At 39.3% G+C, this 21,972-nt stretch overlaps 2 protein-coding genes across 2 annotated transcripts in view; both read right to left on the reverse strand.

The window, feature by feature from the left end:
* SLC7A2 (solute carrier family 7 member 2) overlaps positions 1-19,647 on the reverse strand; it is a 54,760-nt gene extending 35,113 nt beyond the window's left edge. The window contains exon 1 of the mRNA XM_019664756.1: positions 19,487-19,647. The gene's annotated coding sequence lies outside the window, so the exon portion shown is untranslated. The remainder of the gene's footprint in view (positions 1-19,486) is intronic.
* Positions 19,346-19,993, reverse strand: LOC109394577 (putative uncharacterized protein FLJ46214). Its single transcript, XM_019664758.1, has one exon. The coding sequence runs from the start codon at positions 19,991-19,993 to the stop codon at positions 19,346-19,348; it is 648 nt and encodes a 215-aa protein (XP_019520303.1).
* Positions 19,994-21,972: the final 1,979 nt, after the last annotated feature.

Consider the following 21,972-nt stretch of genomic DNA (forward strand, 5'->3'; position numbering starts at 1 on the left):
ACCTCTTCTCAGTGGTTCTCCAACTTGCTCCCCGAAGGCATTTCAGGGGAAGCCCGCTCACTGAGACTAAAGGGGGAGGCTCCCCTTCCATCCTTGCCCCCATCCCACCCCTCTCTTCCAAGAGATTTTGTAGAAACAAGTCTTTTCCTCTTTATCCAGATTTAAAAGTAGAGACATTTAAAGGAAAGAAAAAAAAATCCCTTGCATTTCAGAAACAAACAGTTCTGTTTCTTAACATTAAATTCCCTTATGCCCAAACATCAGTACACTGACCTTCCAGTCTCTTGAAGACTACAATACAGTCTTTTAAATGTCAGGGGACCTGAGAAATCAGAGGCTTAATCTTGCAAATATATGTAACTGTTAAATCTTACAGGTACAAGGCTACCTTTCCCATATCAGAATTGCTTATTGAAAACTATAAAAATATATGTACACTACTAATTCTTAGCAAGTACATGAGGATTTCCGTTTCCAGAAGTATAGTGGGCTGCATACTCTGAAGAGTTTTCTTACAAAAATACAACTAAATCCTGGATAAATGACAACTTAATATTATAGAGCTCACCAGAAAATAATGGAAATTTCACAAGGCAAAGAGACAGACAGAGAGAGACAGAGAGACAGACAGACCCAGACAGGATAAACATTAATGAGTAAAATAAAAGCAGAACAGTGGATGCTAAGTTAATGTGAAGGGAATAAAAGCCTATGCAAGTACAAAGCCTCGGGCCCTCCTCAAGACAAGAAAGTTGGAAGCAAGACTCTATGCTAGGACAAGACAGAGGGGAATATTAGTCCAGGTTAGTAGCAGGTTTATGAACCTAATAAAATAGTCTCTTAGCTTATGTGTATATACAAATGCAAATCCTCTCAGGGGAAAGCCCACCCTACGAGGCCTTCAGGATTCCCACTGATGAAATTCCACACGATATGAGCTCACAATAAAAATTCATAAACACACACAAGACAAACTACTATGTTTAAGAGTCGATGGAGACAACCAACAGATTTAAACTCCCTAACACTTCAGATACTAGAAATACCAGACAAACATATGGAATAACTATGTAGCAAAAGTTTAAAGAAAAAAGATTAAATTTAAAAAATGAATCAAAACAAGACACTACCAAAATAACCAGGCAGACGTTTTTTTTAAGAGAAGAAGAAATATAACTTGTAGAAATGAAAAAAATGTAATCCTAGAACTGTAAAACTAAGTTAAACAGAATGAGTTAAACAGCATATTTGATAGAGCCTTTGGGGAGGCTGAGAACCTAGTCTTGATTTCGGGTGTTGATGTATTTGCCCAGGTAAAAACAAAAGTAGATGCTGAGGACAAACAGTCCTTTTTATTATATCACCTGAGAAAATGTGATGCAACATAGTAAGAATCCTGCCTAGTCCCTCCTCGAGGCCATTTACTAGGGTGGCACAGCATATTCAGGTCCAAGGATACACGCTCAATGCTGCTTCTCTGTGGCTGGTAAGGTTTTTGGTCTTGAAGGCCTGGATCCTTTTCCTTCTCTTGCCTAAGAGGTTGTGTGGCTGCAGCCATTAGAGTCATTTATGTACTTTAATGACTCTAATGACATTTATGTACTCTAATGACTCAATGATATTCTGTAACCTCAGTTGAAAGACCTTTCCAAATATAATTTCCTGAGCCTGGCCACTGGGTGTTCTCTCCCTAAGGACACTGCTTGACAGAAAACTTTAAATGAAAGCATTAAGAAACTTGCCTTCACATTTGGGTTTGATTTCTTCCTTTTACAACTGGCTGCATGCTAGCAATGCATCATTCTGGGCATGATCACAAGTAAAGGCTTGGGCTTTCAAGGCTTTGCCTCGGGTTTTCTTCCTTAGCCAAGCGTATCCCAGCACCCCATGCTAATGACAGACTTGCTGCCAGAAAGCTGAAAAGAGGCCTCAGCCCAGTGAGGCTTCTTCCAGGGAAGAGCCCCACTCTGGGGCCCCTGGCACCGCCTCTGGGCTGGGTCTCACCATGGCTGTCTTCACAGAGAGGTCTGGCCCAGGAGCAGAATTCCAGAGGCACTAGATGGATGGCAGGCAAAATTCAGTGTGGGTAAGAGAGGAGAGCTCCTTTAGTGCAATTCCTTAACCATGAAGCTTACAGAAACTAACAGGACAGAAACAGTGTGCCTAGAATACCAAGGAACTATCAGAATCCTGCCAAATTAATCTGATGTGAATTCTTCCAGTCCTACACTGTGCCCAGCCATCAATCACAAAGAACAAACACAGGCCATTTATAAGCTTTTGTGTGTGGGGGGAAGAAACATAGCTTTTCCAAATTTTTACCTAAATCCTATAAAGATTTCCCCCACACTTTCCTAAAATATAAACATTTCTTTGGCATCCTTCTATCAAAATATACAATTTCATATTTTAAATATATTTTTCCTAGAAGGCAAATAAAAAGTCTCAAGGACTACAAAAAAAGACTAACAAGGAAAAGAATGTAGTTATCTTGCTTATATTAGCCTAATCAATAATATCAACAGATCAGTGAGAATAAATATCATTATGTTTACAGCAGTGCTATTCACAATAGCCAAGATATGTAAACAACCACAATGCCCTTCAATAGGTGAATGGATAACGAAATTGTGGTACATTTATACAAGTATTACTCTGCCATAAAAAAAATAAAATCTTAACCATTTGTAACAACATGGATGGACCTAGAGGATATTATGTTAAGTGAAATAAGTCAGACCGAGAAAGACAAATACCATATGATCTCACTTATATGTGAAATATAAAGAACAGAATAAACAAACAAGTCAGAAATAGACTCATAGACACAGAGAACAAACTGATGGTTGTTAGATGGGAGGGGGGTTGAAGGGATGGGTGAGAATGGATAAGGAAGCACAAATTGGTAGTTACAAAATAGTCACAGGGATGTGAAGTGCAGCATGGAGAATATAGTAAGAAATGTTGTAAAACTATGTAGGTGTCGGATGGATGCTGGACTTGATCAGGGGAATCACTTCATAAGTTGTATGGATGCCTGGCCACTGCACTGTACACCTGAAACTAATATAAAATAGTACTGAATGTCAACTATAATTAAAATATATATCTAGTCATCAGATATGACATACAGTGTATGGAATACAATTAATGGTATTATAATAGCTACCTACAGTGTCAGATGGGTAGACTTGGTGGGGTTACCCTTTTGTGAGGGGTGTAAATGTCTAACCATTTTACATTGTTTTCTATGCCTGAAATTAATAAAACAAGAAAATGGCAGCAGAAATATAAAAGAAAAGAGAGACTATCTTAAAGAGAAACTCAATTTCAATCATCAATTTAAAATCTAAGAAGAGTTCTGATAAGTTCTTGGAATGAGATGATTTCATAAAATGCACACAAATATGCTATCACCACTATGGCTTTTACTTCCACTGCTATTCCTGAGTGCTGCCATTAGTCAAGGGCATTACATATATTAACCCAACTAATTACCCAATAACCCTATGATGTAGGTACTATTACTATCTCTAGTTTACAGATCAGAAAACCAAAGCTAAGAGAGATTAAATACTAGTTAGTATATAACAAAGTCAGGACACAAAATCAAGTCTGTCTTACTCTCCATAATAAGATTACCAGGCATTAGCTTTTCGGAAGCAACGTCATGAAGTCTCACAATTTTTTTAAAAAACACAACTTTTTTTCCCCTAATGGTTCTAGTTTTTTACAGCCACTGAAGTTTTTGATTGGTTTGTGCCATCTGTAGAGACAAGCACGAAGTTTACATTTCTCTCAGAGCTAAAAGTTTCCCACGATGAGCCCTGGGCTGAAGAAACAGAGTGTGCTCTGATGAGCAAAGCGTTAACAACCACATCCCAGAAGTGAAGCATAGGCTGCTGTTCTCTGCCAATAAATAGTCCAGTTATGAAGTACACATTCTAAACTGAGATGAAATTGTATCCAGAGCATGCCTTAAGGAAAGAAACTTGTCGCCACGGCTTGGTTAAAAGCCAATGTTAGCTAACGATTACATCATCTAGCTCAATATAGCATGCTAAAGAGTTGCAGGATACTGCTCCTTTAGTTTTGGATGTTATGGGGGGAAAATGGAAGGAAGGAAGGAAGGAAGGAAGGAAGGAAGGAAGGAAGGAAGGAAGGAAGGGGAAGAAGGGAGGGTGGGAGGGAGGGGAAGAGAGGGAGGAAAGGAATATATATATATATATAGGATATAAAAAACAAAATAATTGGTATCTTTGATTGCTCTCCTATTAAGTTCTGGGCTCTTGACATACATTATTTTATATAATCCTCACAACAACCTCAAGGGAAATGTCCCAACTTCAGATGATGAAGAAACTGATGCTCAGAGATGTTAAGCAGCTTGCTTGAAGTAACAGAGCTACAGCTGAACCTAAGGTTGTGAAGCTCCGAAGTCCATGCCCTTTCCTCTATACCACATAACCAAGAAGCAAAGAGAAATGCAAAAGTCTAGCATTCCCAGGCTCTTGGCAGCTCGCTGAACACCCAGCTGATGGAAGATAATTTGAAGGTCACCATCCAGATGTTACCAAAAATATATTTGGAAGACTTTAGAATTTTAAAACCTCATCTCCAGTAGATTTTAACCTTTCAAATTCATGAACTATTACTACCTTAAGACTGGAAGCGTAATAGTTATTAAAACATAAGCAATGGACAAAAACATTTTAAGGACCAAGAAAAATAACAAGATAAGCATAACTTATGTCTGTATTAAAATTCTAACATATATTAAAACTCACTTCTAGATACAAAAACCTCCAATGATTTAATATAAGAAAGTTTTAATATAAATGCTGAAGACTTTTACTGCTTTTACTAAAACATGTAAGATTTTCGGAAACATAGTATTTATTATACAATTTATCTAGTTCATTCCTTATCTACCTCTTGCATTCTCAAATATCTAATATTCTCAATTCTCCCCATGTTTCTGAATTTAAAACATATTTCAGAACAAGTAAAGACTTCTGGCCCTGAAAATCACATTTTTTCTGTTTTCATTTAGATTTTATTTCAAATGGCCTCTGGTAATATCAGAGGTATTACCTTCCCCTTCTACTACCAAAATTTTTTCTATGGCCTCATTTTGTGCCTGCAAATGAACTGGTGTAATTCAGTTGAAGTCAACATTATTTTCCTAATTAGCTAAGATATCTGCCAACTCAGTTTTTATGATTTAATGGTACAATTTCTTTCTTTGTGGCTGAAAAACTAAGTTTTTCATGATTCTCTGCATATGTATAAACCAATGTTCAGATAATAGGTAGTTTACACTGAAGTCCATATTGCCAAAACCTCCCACCCCACTCAAAATCCTTACTTTCCAAAAAAGTAGCAGTCATGCAAGTTCACAATGACCAGAAAAAAACAAACAAAACCCACAACGTATGTCCTCATAATAGTGATGACTTTCGAAAAATGTCAAAGGGCATTACGCCATTACATATCCACCATTCAGATCAAATAAATACTGATTTGGTAAACAGCTCTTAAGTGTAAAGGTTCACCTGATGCAACAGTCTATTTAGTGTTCAGAGCTATAATTCCTCTTTCTGTCCTCTTTTTCCTATACACCTGGATGGAATATTTAATTCTGAATAGCAGGTAATATCTTTAATAACAGCTCTACCAATGTGCCTGTCCATCATACATAAAACACTTTCCTACAAGACCAGGAAAGGAAAGCTCTATACTTTACCCACATAGCCCAGACCATGACAACACTAAATACTGGGAAGATTCAGACCACACATGAACAAGGGATTTTATCTTTCTCATTTCAGAAAAATTCATCAGTCTCCACTGCCTTTATCCTAATTACTGTTATGCTTCCAGGACTTAAGGTTGTTGTGGTTCACAATTTGAAAAACTAGAATCTGCTTGAAGATGAAGCTTTTTTGATCATTTTTACAAGACAACATTTTTGGCTGAATGAAAGGATAGTGAAGCTAGCTTAAGAGATGAATACGGAATCTAGAAGCAGGAAAAGGACATTCTACAGAGCAAAACTGAGCTTTGTTCCTAAAGTAGCTTGAAGATAAGAGGGAAATCTTAAGTTGTTATAAAAATGAAAATTAAATAATATTTTATGTTATCCCAAAATTAGATAGCTGCAAGGAGTCAACTTCCATCAACAGCTGCTGTGTATTGCCCAGTTTCTTCCTTTCTCTGTGTACTTTTAAGAAGGGAAAATATATTTGAAATTGCTTTATACACCAGTGTGTTGTGACATATTTAAAGAGATCTAGAATAAAAATATAGGTTTTCTGGGCTGCAGTCGTATTCCACATCGACTCTTTCCACAATGTGAGGGACTCTTCTGGGTTCTTTATAAATGTTTTCTAAGTCACTCCTCCCAACTCCCACTGCATATTTTGGGGCACACAGCATTTTTAAAATTCACTGCTCTCTGGTTTCCCACAGTTCCCCACCATTCCTTACTATTTTGCACTAAAAAAAAAAGCCATGTCATTTGTTATTCCGTGCTGGTACAGAGACACCAAAAAGTTTGACCTAGAATATAAGTTTCAAGAGCTTCAACAGCATGTCCTTTTTTAATTTGCGTCCGTACCTACGTACACAGAAAAGTTCTGCACACAGTGAGCGTCCCGTAACTACTCAGTGGCCATAAGTTTTAAAAGAAAAATTGAATGATAAAGTTTAATGTTCATCTTTGGGCCAATAAGCCGAAGATTTCATTTGCTTCAAAAATGCCAAATAGTGCTATGAAGTCATTGGTTCTGCATGTCACAGTTTGTCAAGAGGTGGCTTGTGAAGGAACATGCACTTTGATGGCCCTGTTATGGATTCCAACTCTCTAAATTCTAACTTTCAGAGTTGAAGTTGTAAACGGGAATTCATTTCAATGGCCAGGATTGCTGTTTAGGCTTTGTAAAGCCGCCGGAGTCAGTGCCTTGACACAGTAAATCCTTATATATAATGGTTATTATCCTTAAAAAAGCTGAACTAAAATATGTTCTGCCAGAAGATGTTAATTTTTTTTTTTAAGATTTTTATTGGGGAATTGGGGGATGGGAACAGACAAGTTACTGTCTTTTTGTTCTTCAGTCTAGCTGTGGAGGATATTGCTTCACTGGCCCAAGCTGGCACCATCATTGCACTCTTTCCGTACGAGACAGATCAGTGGACGGCCTCTGGACGGCCGCTCATGGCCGCTTGAGGGCCGCTCATGCTGGCTGCTGGCTACACACGCGAGTCCATGGCAACCCACTGTAGCAGGGGCTGCAGTCTCCGCCGCCACTGACTACTCATTGCAACCCAGCTCCAGGTGGAGCTGTTGTTCAGCATCTTAGCTGTAGAGGGCAGTGTCACTGGCCCTCATATGTGGGATCCGAACCGGGGCCCTCTGGCGTCCCAAGCCAGTTTAACCAACGCGCCACTCGGCCAGCCCCAGAAGATGTTAAATTTTAAGTGTGATTGTTCTTTTAATAGATATGTACAGAATGATTAATGTTTTAGAGACAGATATTACCGGAATACAAACCTAATTCATTGAATCTATCCTGTAAATAATCTTTACAATAGCAAATGTAATAACTGATAATAGAATTTCTTAAAACAGTAACTACATTACTCGTAACTCAAATTATGAACTGAGAACTTTCTAGCTCCATTTAAAAGTTATTCAGAAAAGCAATGACTGAAAGTGATGACTAATAGAGAAGTTGACATCTCCAGAAAACATAACATTGGCCCTTTTTTAGAGTAACGACAAAGTGCGCTTCCAGGCAAAGTTAAGGTGATGCTATAAATGGATGGGGAAGCAGAGTTTTCTATAATGAAACAGAATTAACATGCCCTATCATCACCATTTGGTTTGTTTTTCTACTCTGAAAAGGTGGTCAATTATCCTCAAGTTCACATTTAGAGTTCCTAAGAAGGAAGAGAATAAGGGCGAGGAGGAAAGCAAGGGTACTACTGCTCTCATGCCATGAAGTATAAGCGGATGTGTGGTTTCCCCACACACTGGCGTGCTCCCCAAAGCATCAGCCTAGTGCATGTAGCAATGTTCTCCAAGGCTGACCTTATCGAAACGAGAAAATACAACCTACATGCCAAGGACAGCAGATAGTTAAGGGAGACATCACGAGCATGGTCTACAAAAGAGCTCAGCCTTGACAGCTGGGGCTTTAGTGCTAGGCCTGGGCTTAACTACATAGTTTGCTCATTCACACTTCCACTAGAAGAAAAATGAGAGGGGAAGAGAAGGAGGGAGAAGAGAAAGGAGAAGGAAAGAGGAGGAAGAGAAGGAGGGAGACGAGGGAAAAGGAGGAGAAGAAGAAAACCTGGAGCTGGCTATAAATGTTCTGTCCATTATAAATTGAATTATCTTAAATAGCCACCAGCTACCACCACACCAGGAACATCCCAGCTACATATCAGGGTCTCTAACAGACACGAGTGGCAGCATACTGGGTGTGGTCAGACGAGGTGTCAAGAAGCTCTTGGCGGGAAACCCTAGGGACTAATAGACGAGGAAGGGCTACTTGCTATTTTTCTTCTAGAGCAGCAAAGGAGCGTAAGGGGTCCTCTGATGCCCTAAGCCCCCTTTTTCCTAAGCTTTGAAATGGAGTTGGAAAAAATCAATACTTAGTATTGAGGATTAATACTAGTTGTTTTCTAGTTATAAATATTCTCAACATTTTATTGCTTTTCAATATGAAAATATTTCCATTTATGTTAGCAGTTAGGAAATTTTTATTTTTCTGCAGATTTGTCTGCACGTGTATAATCTCCAGCTCACTCTTACATAATACACACACGTATGAGGACTGGTTAGGCATAGTTCTGCTTGAAATAAAATATTTAGGCTTCTTCTGAGCCTAAAACTCTCATGATTTAGTAAAACTATCAATGCTGAATATTATGTCTTAAAAGATGTGGAAAACTGAATTGAGGAAATATTGGGTTGTTGGAAAAGTCATGACGTATTTTTTTTCTATGCTTTTCATTGCAACAATGCATCATGACTTTTCCGACAACCCAATAATTTCAGTTGAAGTTATGTTGATGTGAATACTAGAGAAAAATTACTTTTTTCTCCTTAAACATTATTCAACATACATTATTTTGTTGGGGAGGACAAAAATAAATAAAGATTTCTTGTATACTTTTTTCCCTTTTTATTTCACTCAATAGAAATTACACTTAGTTCAAATAAACTGACTGCTTTTCTTTCAGTTCTTGAAACTGCCTGAATTCTGGTTCATGAATAACAAATTTAGAAGGGATATTATATAGTTCCACTTTACTGATGCCCCGGGTCTAATATGTAATGCATTCAAATTAAATGTGATGACGTAAAGGCTCATTCTTAAAACAGAAGAGTCTTTCCATTGAATTTTAAATTGCCATTGGTACCAACAACTACAGCTGGTGTCTGCAATCATCGCTAGTCAAGTGAGCTCCCCTTCGGTAATATCATCCTGCCTGCCTTAGGCCACCATCGCCTCCACCTTTCAATACCACACACAATAGTTAATAACCAACAATTATGAAAGGTTGGTGATGGTCCATCAGCAGAAAAGTCAAGCACATAGCAGAGGGCAACTGTACTAAATACTTTCAGAATTGGGATTAGAGAAATGATGTGGGTTCTTGAGGCTTCGTTTCAGGTTTAAAATCCTTATAAAAATTAATTTACTACTATTTCCAGTAGTTTAGTGAAATAAATGGTGCCTTCAGTTTTTGAAGTCACTGGAACAATTTATCAGCTCTAGAAGTTGTCAAGGAATGCAATATCCCTAGAGTTAGCAATGCAGTAAGAATAGAAAAACACTTTAATTTACAAGAATAACATTTGAAATGACAACCAAAAAAACCACGGTTGTTTGTCCTTCACAATCTTTTGTACTTTGTGGCAAAAAAGATCAGAATAAAGTAAACATGCTATTCATTATTCAGAAAGATCATATGATCCATCTCAGTGAGACAAAATGCAACATCAACAGAAATTTTATGCAAAGTCTGCTCTTTTGTTTGGTTCGCTGAACTAAGTGCAAACCATCTGTTACCTATGATAATCAGAAAAAAATAAAAATTCAAACAGCTTTTTATTTTTTCAGATAGCACAATAGCACTTCAAACAGAACTTACTTGTTTAAAAGCACCACTTATGAGGTTTCAATCCTAATGACTTTAGATGACTTAGAATCCCTATGTACAGTCATCATTTTTAGGTTAAGATTACATTCCCCCCCCCTTTTTTTTTGTTGGTTAAAGCATGCCATTTAAAAAAGTTAACATTATAAGAATGTCACTATACGAAAATATTATTCAAATGTTAATTTCCAAGGAATTTTAAAATCTAACCATTTTTAAGTTAAAATTGCATGTTGATCCCCATTTATAAAATTCCTGCTACTTAAGTAGTATATTATAGTGATTATGACATGCTTTCACAAAAGCAGAATGGCCAGATATGAATCCGAGCTTTTGCTAAGTCAAAATGCTTAAAATCAAGTCTTCACTCTGCCCCTTGCTGTCTTACACCTTTTAAGATGTTACACCTCATATGACCTGTTTAATCTATAAAAAGAAAGCTCTAAAATGTCATTCTCAGAAGTTTGCTTCCCTTCCAAATCTCTCTTGCACTGTGCTTGGCTTATACACAAGTACCAGGAACTGGGGAACTGTCCTCGCTCAGAGGGGCTGGAGATGAACACTTCCAAAGCATCAGAAATTGTCCGCAAGTTTCGATGCACTGTTAAGGTTAGAGTATGGAATCCAAAACTAGCTATCACAACAGTGTGTCACCATTCTTACAGTGGTATAACCAAATGTCCAGGATACTGGGCCGTATTCATGTATTACCATCTACGAAAACAGCGATTTTGTTTTAAAGGTGTAATTCTAAGTTTCAGGCGAGTTTAAAACAGGACCAGCCCAGGATATGCTTTCAAAGCTCTCTAGTACTACACATTTTATCACCGCCCACTGTTGTCTCTCAATGGCATATAAATGTGCTTTGTGCTGTTTTCTTGATGAATACAGCATAAGTCCTACTCCGCCTCCACAACCACTATGTCACAAATGTAATGCATTTACAGAAGGCTTCTTGCAACAAAACATTACAAAACACTTACAAATCAAATTTTATGAAAGATTAGATTTCCAGTAGAGAAGTCAGCTTTAAAGTTGCTCACTTTGCCTGTTATTCATTCGGCACATGATTAAACAAACATGACAAGTCAAAGGAAAAGCTTTAGATTATTTCATACTTTAAAAACTGACCAGGCTCTGAAGTGATGCTTACATTGCTCTTTAGCAGGCCTCTTTAGTTCTACTAAACTGTAAATTTATTAAATTCCAGAGATTTCTGTAAGAAGATCCACATCAGACTGACATTGAGCTATAAGGCGGAATTTCAAATGTCATTCTGAAGGTGCTACAATTTTAGATAAAAGGACAGTATTTTTATCTACTTTTTTCTTCCCATTTATGTATATATTTATAATTACTCAATTAAAATGATCTCAGCTAAACTTAGAATCAAATTTATTTCTAGGTCCATCGGTAGGCATAGAAATCTGCGAATCTGAGAATTTGGAGGGAAGAAGAGTGGTGATACTAGGAGACAACTGAAGTCCAAAGTGCTCCAATCATGACATAAATGAGAATGGGCATCATTGTGTCATCGTCAGAGCTCTTTAACTCAGAGCTCCCCACAGCCACACCTACTTCTGAGCCAGTTCTTAGTTCCTCCTCAGAGGCCATGAGCAGTCTTACACCAGCAGGAGGAAAGGAGGTTATGAACAAGAAGGCCCCATCCTGCCCCAAAGGGTTCTCTCCTAAGATATCTTTCCTAGGAGCTGAAATGGCTTCTGAATAGCAGGGCTCTCATCCTGGGTTCCTGAAACCCTAAGTGTTCACTGGTTAGAATTCAGGGAGTCTTGAAATCTTACACAAAGTTATTGGGGCAGGGGCATCTTATGTGCACATGTATGGTTCTCCTTCTTTCCACTGAAGTATAAAGATAATCAGAATGGAGAGAATATTAGACTAAAGGAGGAGGAGCGTGTTCTCTGTATATCAAAGAACTATAAGTACCATTAGTTCAGAGACAGTCAAGAGACTGGAAACAGTAGTGAGTACAGGCATACCTCGTTTTGTTGCACTTTGCTTTATTACACTTCACAGATGTTGTGTACTTTACAAACTGAAAGCAAGACCCTCTACCAGCAAAAAGAGTATGACTCGCTTTATTGCGATACTCACTTTATTGTGGTGGTCTGGAATCAAAGCAGCAGTATCTCCAAGGTGCCAGTATAAAGTGAATTTCAGGGAGAAAAAAATCACTATCTAAAGCAAGCTATTCTGAAGAAAAGGGGAAAATTTCATTCAATACACATGTTCTCTACTTGAAGGAAAAACACAAAGAAGACATTTGTAAAAAAATTTATTTACTAATTTTCTTAGGAGAAATTTATTTAAAATTTCATTTATTCATATATTATTATAAAATAATAATTCAATGAACATCCACCCACCAAACAACCCAAGCACCTAAAATTAATATTTATTGGTCATACAGGAACCAATAATCGCATAACAAGTGTGTTGCAAAGGAAGAGCTATGATTAACGGAATTCTGAGCACGTAAGGTCCATTAAACAAAAACCTTGGGAAATGATTTTTAGTAGTAGAAATGAACTCACCCCAGGATTTCTTTAAATAAATATCTGCCTAGTAGACTAAAGATATAAATCAATTTCTGCCGCTCCCCCCCCCCAACACTCTTACCTACCACCTCTCAGGAACAATTATCAGGTTATTTTTAAAAAGGTATATTCACGAGAATCTGAAACCTGGGAGGTGAAGCTGTGGTAGACAGCTCCATGTCCTCCTGGAAACCCTTGTACAATAAAAAAGCTATGTCTGGCAACAACTGAAGACTACAGTAAATATAGTTTTTGGTTATATAATTTTTTTAAAAAGCTTATTTTCTTCTACTAAGTCAATGGTAGGACACTAAACTGAACATGACTCCTTCCAATAAAAGTACTCTTCCCTTTCTAACAAGGAATAGACAAGTATCTCTTCAGCTATCAGCATTTTTATCAGTCCTTCGTCCCTTCCAAGATGGAGGCCAAGGTTGGAACCAACACTAGGCTGTAGATGGGGACTGCTTTCCTGGTCCTCAGAGGGTACTCTGTGGGAGAAGCAATAATGGGAGGGATAGCTGAAGGCCTCTTATGATCTTTCCACTCTTGACAAAGCCCTTTATGGGTTTTTTAAACTCATTAAGTATATATAAAGGCCCAAGCTTGCCTAAGGTAACAATTCAACTGTCAGGGTGAGACATTAAGATAATCTCATGTTCTCAATTTTGTTGTTGTTGTTCAAGTGTATTTGACATACAATATCATATTAGTTTCAGTTGTGCAATACCCAAGTCCTTAATTGATTCCACTTTTGGAATGGCTTTATTCTTCAATACTTGCATCTAAAATGTATTTTATGTATTTTAACTTTCCTCTAAGACCCTTCGGGATAGTGTGAATTTTCAGTTAAACATCACAATTTTCTAGAGGCCCAGGGTAATAAATGATGGGCAATTTCTGTCAAATTAGTAAGTATTATTGCCCTTCAAAATGCAAATTTTAGTGAACAACGCTCAGCTTGAACTGAAATCCAAGTGACCCAAGTTTTACTAACAAGCAACTAGAGGAGGAGGAAGAGTAGTGGTTTTATCAGCAGTGATAGGAACTGTAATGGGGATGACAATACCTAAATTGATTGACCATTTGGTTTATGTCGGGAACGCACTGCATATATTTTAGAAAGTTCAGAATAGATTGCTCTCTCTCCTCCTGCACTTTGTATCACTCAAATGGCAGCTTTATCAATCTCTTCCCACTGTGTGTGTACTTGTTAACTCCTTCATTGAATGGTCATCGCCTAGAGAACAGAAACTAGACTGTTTGTTCTTTGTTTCTCTACAGACTCTAGATCTGGGCCATCGATATATACAGCACATATTCATTCATAGATTAACTAAATGCTGATCATGGAAGACTCTAAATAGAATACCTCACAGGATATTCTTAGACTTAAAGTTACAAAGTCATATTTCCTATCCCAAGGGAATCCCAATGTATCAAAATAGTATTCAGTAACTTGGGTGCACATACAATTGCTAAGTACTATAAATGTTGCTTATTAGTTTCACAAAAATCAAATCCAGTTGTTTCCACCACATGGATGCCTTCTTTTAGAAACCAGGCAGCTCGAATGAGGGAATATAACCCACAGGCTTTGGGAACATACACTTTGCATGTGACACAGAGATTATGTGCCACCCCCAACTCTCAAATATATTTCAAGGTCTAGAGATTATGGTGGCTTTTAAAAGTAGAAGTCGAATTGCATTTTGAAAAATCTGCTCCGAGTTCATATTAAGGGAGTAAACCAATAAGGTGGAACATGCAAAGAGGCCCCATTTTTTCCCCCTTATGGTTCAACATACAATAACTATTAATTCCACTAGTGACTATATCATTGTCATCATTTATCTAGATGACAGTTAGATACCCAGAGCCAAGGCAGGAAAAGACCCTAACCCAACAACCTTTATCTCCTAATTATGGTCAAGCTACCAACTCACATGATATCTTTCTGCCAACACAGGAGCAGGATAAATAAAAAGTGAGCTTTAAGGTTTATTTTATTACTTGAATTTTTGAATGACGAAGCATTTTTTAAGTAAAACAGATCCAATTATCTTAAAATCTGACCCTCTCCCCCACAAAAAAAGATGGGGAAAAGGAGAACAAAATGAGAGCATCGTAATTACAGTATCGTTCAGCATCCTGGTGGCATTGAGCTCTGTGCACTGTGACCACTAGGTCTCCACTGGAAGGCAATGGCCTTCAACGACGTAAACGGCCTTGCATTTGGTATAATTGTATAATTTAGGGAGCCTTGATGAAGCCAGAGTGGGTTAAGGACAGAAAAGAATTTTCCCCACAACTGTGGGAAAAACTAGCAAGAATCAACTAGGGACATAAAAATTCTTTGTTGTGTATTGTTCACAAAATATTCCAAAAATGAATACAAGATAGAGCTCTTTTTTCTTCTAACTCCTGGAAGAAAGGTTATGAAACGTTCTTACATCATTCGCCTCATTGCCCAATCCCAAATTGAGCTCAAATTCTCAAGAGCAGTGCTAGTTTGAAGCAGTGGAATGGGTGTGAAGGCATGCGCTCTATTTTTTTTTTTCTAATTTATTTTTTTGCAGCGGGATAGGGAAAAGGCATAAAATTAAATACATGACATTTGCAGCACTAAGTCGCCACATTACCTGAAATCTTAAAGTCAATACTAATGGTACTTACCAATGAGAAGGTTAAGTAATGGCAGCAGAGACCATCCTCAGAAACATTTCAAGTTTAAAAGAGCCTCATAATCATATGTAAAACAATAGTGTGCTGCTTGATTCTACAGATTAATATGTAACAGTTACATTTACTGAGTTGCACAAGAAAAGTTAATAGGTAAATCATGCTCTGATTATCTTATCTCAGCTAGTTAGAGCTTGATCAACTAGTTAGAACCTGGTGGAAATGAACCCTCAGTTGTTGGTTTGGTTTTGTTAGTGGCATGTACCACAGTGCTACAGCCACAGATAACACTTCTGAAATAACAGCCAGAAAGGCAACTCAAGGAAAATATAAGAAGAGTCAGGACAAATGTATTACTACCATTAAAACAAAACACCAAGCACATGTGCTTGTGATGATGAAACAGTAAGTAGCATCATCTTCATAATAGTCATGCGACACTTAATGACTTTATGGTCACAGACGGGCCATGTATCCGACGGTAGTCCCATAAAGTTATAATGGAGCTGAGAGAGTCCTATTGCCTGACGTGACACAGCTGTCATAAGGTCTTAGCACAACACATTGTTCACATGTTTGTGGTGATGCTGGTGTAAACAAACTTACTGCTCTGCCAGCCGCATAAAAGTATAGCACATACAATTATATCCAGTACATAATAGTTAATAATAGACTACGTTAATGTCTTTGCTATACTATACTTTTTATCATTATTTTAGAGTGCACTCTTTCTACTTATAAAAAAAGTTAGCTGTCACACAGTGTGCTGTGTTACACTAGCAGCAGCCTCGTACATCTTGGGTTTACCGCATCTCTTGTATCCTTTTCTCCTGTGCTTGATTTACTCTCCTGTTGTTTTAGACAGGTACACACTGTACAGGCCTAGGATCGAAGCCTAGGTGTACAGTGGGCTAGACCATCCGGCTTGTGTAAGTGCACTGTATGATGTTTGCACATGATGAAATCACCTGACGTTGCATTTCTCGGAACGTATTCCCTCTGTTAAGCAGTGTATGACCATATTAGAGCGTGATCCTTACATGCTTTCTGGTGGAGATGGTACTGAAGTCATCTGTTTATAGGTGTTTTTACTTTACAAAAAAACTACTCTTATAATCCCTCAATGGAGGATTTACCGAATGTAAAAATATTGGTAGAACCTCTCTACAATTGGAGTTATGCATTACTTTTGGTTGTCTGGTGCCTGGTACACAGTAGGGATTCAGAAATTTTCAATGAAGGAATATACATTTGAAGACAGATATAACACCATTTATCAAATTATTGAAATCAGTAGCATCCACTCAACAACACAGACATATGGGGCACATATTATGTGCCAGGCGCTGTGGTAGGCAGTAGCATGAAAAACTGTTAAAACAGAAGACAATGAAAAGAACAATATCATTAGGCTTTTTTTTTTAAATCAAGGCTAGATCTATGTGGTTTTGAATATTCAGATTAAAGGTGTAGAAATGAGTTAACCACTTAGATTTTCAAAATCATTTGGATAAGTGGTATCATGCTATTGAAATCTGAAAGTTAACTGAGTTTTTTAGTACAGGCATGCCTCAGAAATATTCCAAGTTCAGGAACAGACCACAGCAATAAAAGGAGTATCGCAATAAGGTGAGTCGTAATCTTTTTACTGGTGGAAGGTCTTGCCTTCAATTTGCAAAAAACACATCTGTGAAGTGCACTAAAGCAAAGCACAACAAGATGAGGTATGCCTGCATTCAGTTAGATGACAAACCATTCAAGTGAGACACACAGTACTAAACATGTGAATATTTAGAAACATATTCAACTGCAAATGTTGCTTTTGTTCTAAACTGGATTGACATCCAGTAAGTAGTCTATAAGAAGCCAGGCCTTAAAAATCAACATGTTCATATCATGTTTGGGGGGGAAAACAAAGAGCATCAGAAGGGTATTTTCAAGATTCTATTTGGAAAGTTGGTCACTGATAGGCACCAAAATAAAACCAGCAGGTGGCTCTGAACACTTAAAAAAAATATATACCTTTCTAGATAGCTATGGATATGGGAAACAGCAAGCACAGATGTCAAAACAAAGGAAGGCAGAAACTAGGGAAAACGGAGACGTCACCAAAGGAAAACTAGATGGGAAAGCCCATTTGAAAAAGTGGGCTGGAAAGAGATGAAATGGCCACAGATGAGGGAGGGCTCCAGGCCTGGCCAGAAGAGCCTGCAGAAACAGTGATAACTTAAGCAAGGAAGCATGAGAAGAGAACAGAATCTGGGCCATCTAGAAAGGAGACTAGGCACTGCCACTCTGCAAAGGTGAGCAGGTTTGCAGTGGAAAGCAAGAACAGTGAGCTTTACAATTCTTCAGGCACACATGTTCAAATAACAACAACAAAAATATATCAGAATAGGATATGAGAAACTCCAGAGTATTCTAGACTCTTAAACTCCAAAAGCTCCCATGTCTCCACTCTCTTCTTGTTCAGACTCAAGATGACAGATTTTGGAAACAAAAGGCTTTGCTGATGTGCTCAAGAGGCCAAGGAGTACGCAAAGGGAATTTGCAGATACCACCCAGAGGTTTACTCTGGTCTTCAAGGCCAAGACAAACCCTAAAAGGTTAACATGTCTTCAGGTAAATGACATCCCCTAATCAAGTGGAAACCAAGTGAGGGGCAAGGGAGGCAACCGGAAAAACCCTAATAAATAATGTGACCTCCCAGAGTAGCCAACTAGTAACTTTTCAGTAAAGGTAGACATAACAAATGCTTATGTTCTTCTGCACTGAGAAAGCATTTCATGTTAAGCTTTAGTGCAATGAAAAGAGAAAAAGGATTTACCACTGCAAAAGGGAAAAACCATAACAACCATAAGTATATAATTAGAATATTCTTACCCTGTACATCCCCTAGAAACAGACCACAAACACAAATGTTTTCAATTTGCTGAGGAGGTAATTATTACTAATTCTGAGGGGGGAAAAGAGGCGACTTAAGTTTTAAAGACCGGCTGGCACAAGAAGGAGAAAGTGTCAAGTCAGAGGACACACACTCTAACTTCATGCCAGGCCTCCCGCCAAGATTCAGATAGCTCTATTTGAATAACATCTGACTACATCCCCTCATTAAAAGGATGAGTGTTTCCGTACAAAAGACTAGATAAATCTTATTGCCAGTCCTGAAAGTCACATCACCTAAACGCCTTTGTAGGCAGTTCTGCATAAAAATCTGAAAGTTTGAACATTTTTACTCCCGAGATTTAGGTGCTGTTTCCACGTAGGTGACCCTGTCAGCGTAGGTCTTTTAAATATCTCTAAGATACAATCTCTGAATATGTTACTCCACGGATTGGATGTACGCAGCAAAAGAAGTTGTCAAGTTCTCTGGAGGAGCGGTATTTTGGAGTGAAGTTCCTCGTGATTCCCTAAGCGTCAAGAATGGCATTTCGAGTTCAAGGATGAAAAGTGAATGAAATAGGCTAAAAAAAAAAAAAATAGCCCGTCTCCAGAAGGTTTAAAACTGCACCCATTTACTTTAAAATACCCCAAACACCACGACGGGCCACTTTACCTGTCTTGCCAGTCCCGAGCAGCCCTAGGATGTGAAGAGGCTTCTAGAGCTCCGAGGGGGGTATTCTATATTTAAACTAAGAACCTCAAGGGAGGGGAAGGCGACTTCAGGGACCCCTCAGTGTGCAAAAAGCTGGAAGGCTCGGTCTGCCCTTCCGCAGAGGGGTACACAGGGCACCTCCGGGCAAGCGTGGCTAAAGGGCCCCCGCGGAGTCGCCGTGCCAGGCTGTCTCCCAGCTCCCGCAATCCGTGCGGCCACTGGGGACCCCGATGCTTTGGGGGCCCGACCGGGACAAGCACAGCCCGGAGCGCAGCCCTAAGGATGAGTGTCCGCGGCAGCAGCCCCTCCCGCAGCCCCAGGACTCTCCACCTCAGCGTGGCTAGAGCGTGGTCTCCGGGCAGCTGCGCGCAGCTGGACGCGGCTCTCGGCGCCCCCACCCCAGCCCTTCCGCTCCGGCCAGGGCGCCCAGGCTGCCCCTCGCCTGAGGACCCTCCGCGTGGCCGGAGATTTGGCAACTTACTGGGGCAGCGCAAGGGCCGCGCGGAGGGGGCGGTGGTGGGCGAGCGGCTGGAGCGCGTCGGGGACCCGCGACTCGGGAAGGCTGAGAAGTGACCGCCGCCTCGCTGGTCTGCGCGGAGAGGAGCGCCGGAATCGCCGCGCTGCAGAGAGCGGGCTGGGCACGTGGGCGCCCCTCTGTGTAGCCGCGCGGGGGGCGGGGCCGGGCAGCACCGCCCCTCCCGGCCCCTCCCCCGCGCTCGCCCACCCCCACGTGAGCCCGCCTCCCCCCGAGACGGCGCGGGCCAATCCCCGAGGTAGGCGATGCCCGGCCGCTGCGGCGCCGGGTGTGTGCCCCGCGGACACTCGTGAGCTTGCTTTCGCCTGGGGCCCCGCGGGTGGGCGGCTCCAGGGCCTGCGGGCTTGGGAAGCCGGGCTGTGCGGGAGAGAAAACCGGACGGTCCCTTAGTTCTTGCTTTCCTTGGAAGACCCCACCGCAGGGGCGGGCCCTTCGCCTAAGCACACAGTTCATCCAAGTGGGGTTTTTGTCCCGCGCTTACTTTTCATTGAGAAGAATTTGTAAATAAGAAAATAATTATAGTAAAATGCAATTATGATAATGACAAATGGACCCCCCAGATGTGTGTACTTTGTCAAATAGCCCTACTTCACCAGTGAAAACCATAAAGGTTTATAAAAACGTGCAGTTGCTATTTTGAAAACTCCAGTAGTGTGAGTAGGTAGTAATGGTTATTTGGAGTGGGATATAAGCAAATGACATTTGCTATTTCCAAGAGAGCAAGAGAAGTGACAAAATCAAGGTTTCTCATATTGTGCTACTGTTTACCTGAGGAATCGCTGATACGATGAAAGTCATGATGTGAAACTGTTCATTTTAATCCAAAATGAGGCAAAACACGCTGAATTGAACACTAAGTGTGTATTATTTTTGTTTGATAGAAAAGTCTATTTTGTTTAAAATGGTGGTAAACATCTCTATTCATTTATCAATAATACTGTTAACTTTGGTAAAGTGCCAGATTCATATTGATGCATTACGCATATCTTAACTTCTTTAAGACATGTGTTCCCAAGAGAATCTGATTAAATGTCTGGGGCTTCACTCCAGAAAATGGCACATGTAGAAAAGCTCAGTGATCATTTTTGAAGTTCATGTACATGGTGAAGCCATCCATGGACCACATTAAAGAAGTGGAAGTCTGTATAGCACCATGGCTTCAAAGGTATCATCTGTTCTAGTAAGTATCCTAAGTAATAGAGACTCTGACAATATAAACTTATTTTTACAGTAAATAGCAGATGCCATAAGCAAATAATCATTAATGACATCTAGGGAAATGATACTATTGACTCTGACACCAATTTCACTCAGTCCCACAAAGGCTTGGAGGCATTACACAAGAGTGTGAAGACTCACCACTCAATAAACTTTTTTCGCATTTCTAAGGGTGAGAGATCTGATCTAAAATTTTTCACCTTTTTTTTTTTAAATAGCGGTTGTTATTTTTGAGTTTAAAAGGTTATTCCCTCACATATTTTTATTTAAACATCCTGAAGGGACAGTTTGTGATTAGGTTGCAGCACAATGATTTGGAGGAAACTATTTGACATTAAGAAACCGGCAGTGTAGTCGAAATACCAATCTCTGAGTTTATCTAGTAATCTGCCCATCTGATTTGGGTACTTCCTGAAACAAAAACACAGTGTGTTCATGTGTGTGAATAAAAAAGCTATTTCATCTGTAAGCAAAAATGAGTAAGTCCTTTCTGACAAGCAAGATGTTTGATGAATAGCTGGATGCACTAGAGTCTTTGACTTACATATTCCTTTTCCTGTTTGAAATTATTGATTAACTGTGAATCGGCATCTGATCTTTGGTTATTTCTCAACTTTTAAAATGTGTTTTGATGTAGAAAGAAGAGAACGTTCTCAGATCTAGCATGAGTCTCTAAAATGGACTATGACAGATGAGGGAAAATTGGATAGACTATTTAGAAACAAAATATTTGAAATGAATTAAGCGATTTTGACCTCATCTTCATTTGCATTTCCTTTTACATTACTCTATTCCTGCTACTCAGAATGGAATTAGCATCTTCTTCTCAGGTGAACAATGCTTTCACCCCCGTTTTCCCACCTCCACCTCTCAGGAGTACCTCAGTCACTTTTCACTCTCATCTGTCAAGCTTCTGGTATCCTTAGGAATGAAAACAGAAATTCCAGTTTCGCCATTTTCAGCAGGAGTAATCTAGATTGTCATCTTTCAGAGATTTCAGAAGCATTTGTGTATACCTGAACTCCTAAGGAAATTGCAGGGATTTTTCAAGAGACTTTTGCAACTGAATAAATTTCACACCCTGTACTCCTACACGTGCCAAACACAACCCCAAGTAAAGCTCATATCCATGAGTAAGGGATTTACTTTAACTTTCAAGGCTGAATGTGTTAATTCTCATTAGTTCTAATTTTGACTCCATTATCCCAGAGTTA

This window comes from Hipposideros armiger, unplaced genomic scaffold (assembly GCF_001890085.2).
Source record: "Hipposideros armiger isolate ML-2016 unplaced genomic scaffold, ASM189008v1 scaffold_430, whole genome shotgun sequence".
NCBI classification, from domain to species: Eukaryota; Metazoa; Chordata; class Mammalia; order Chiroptera; family Hipposideridae; genus Hipposideros; species Hipposideros armiger.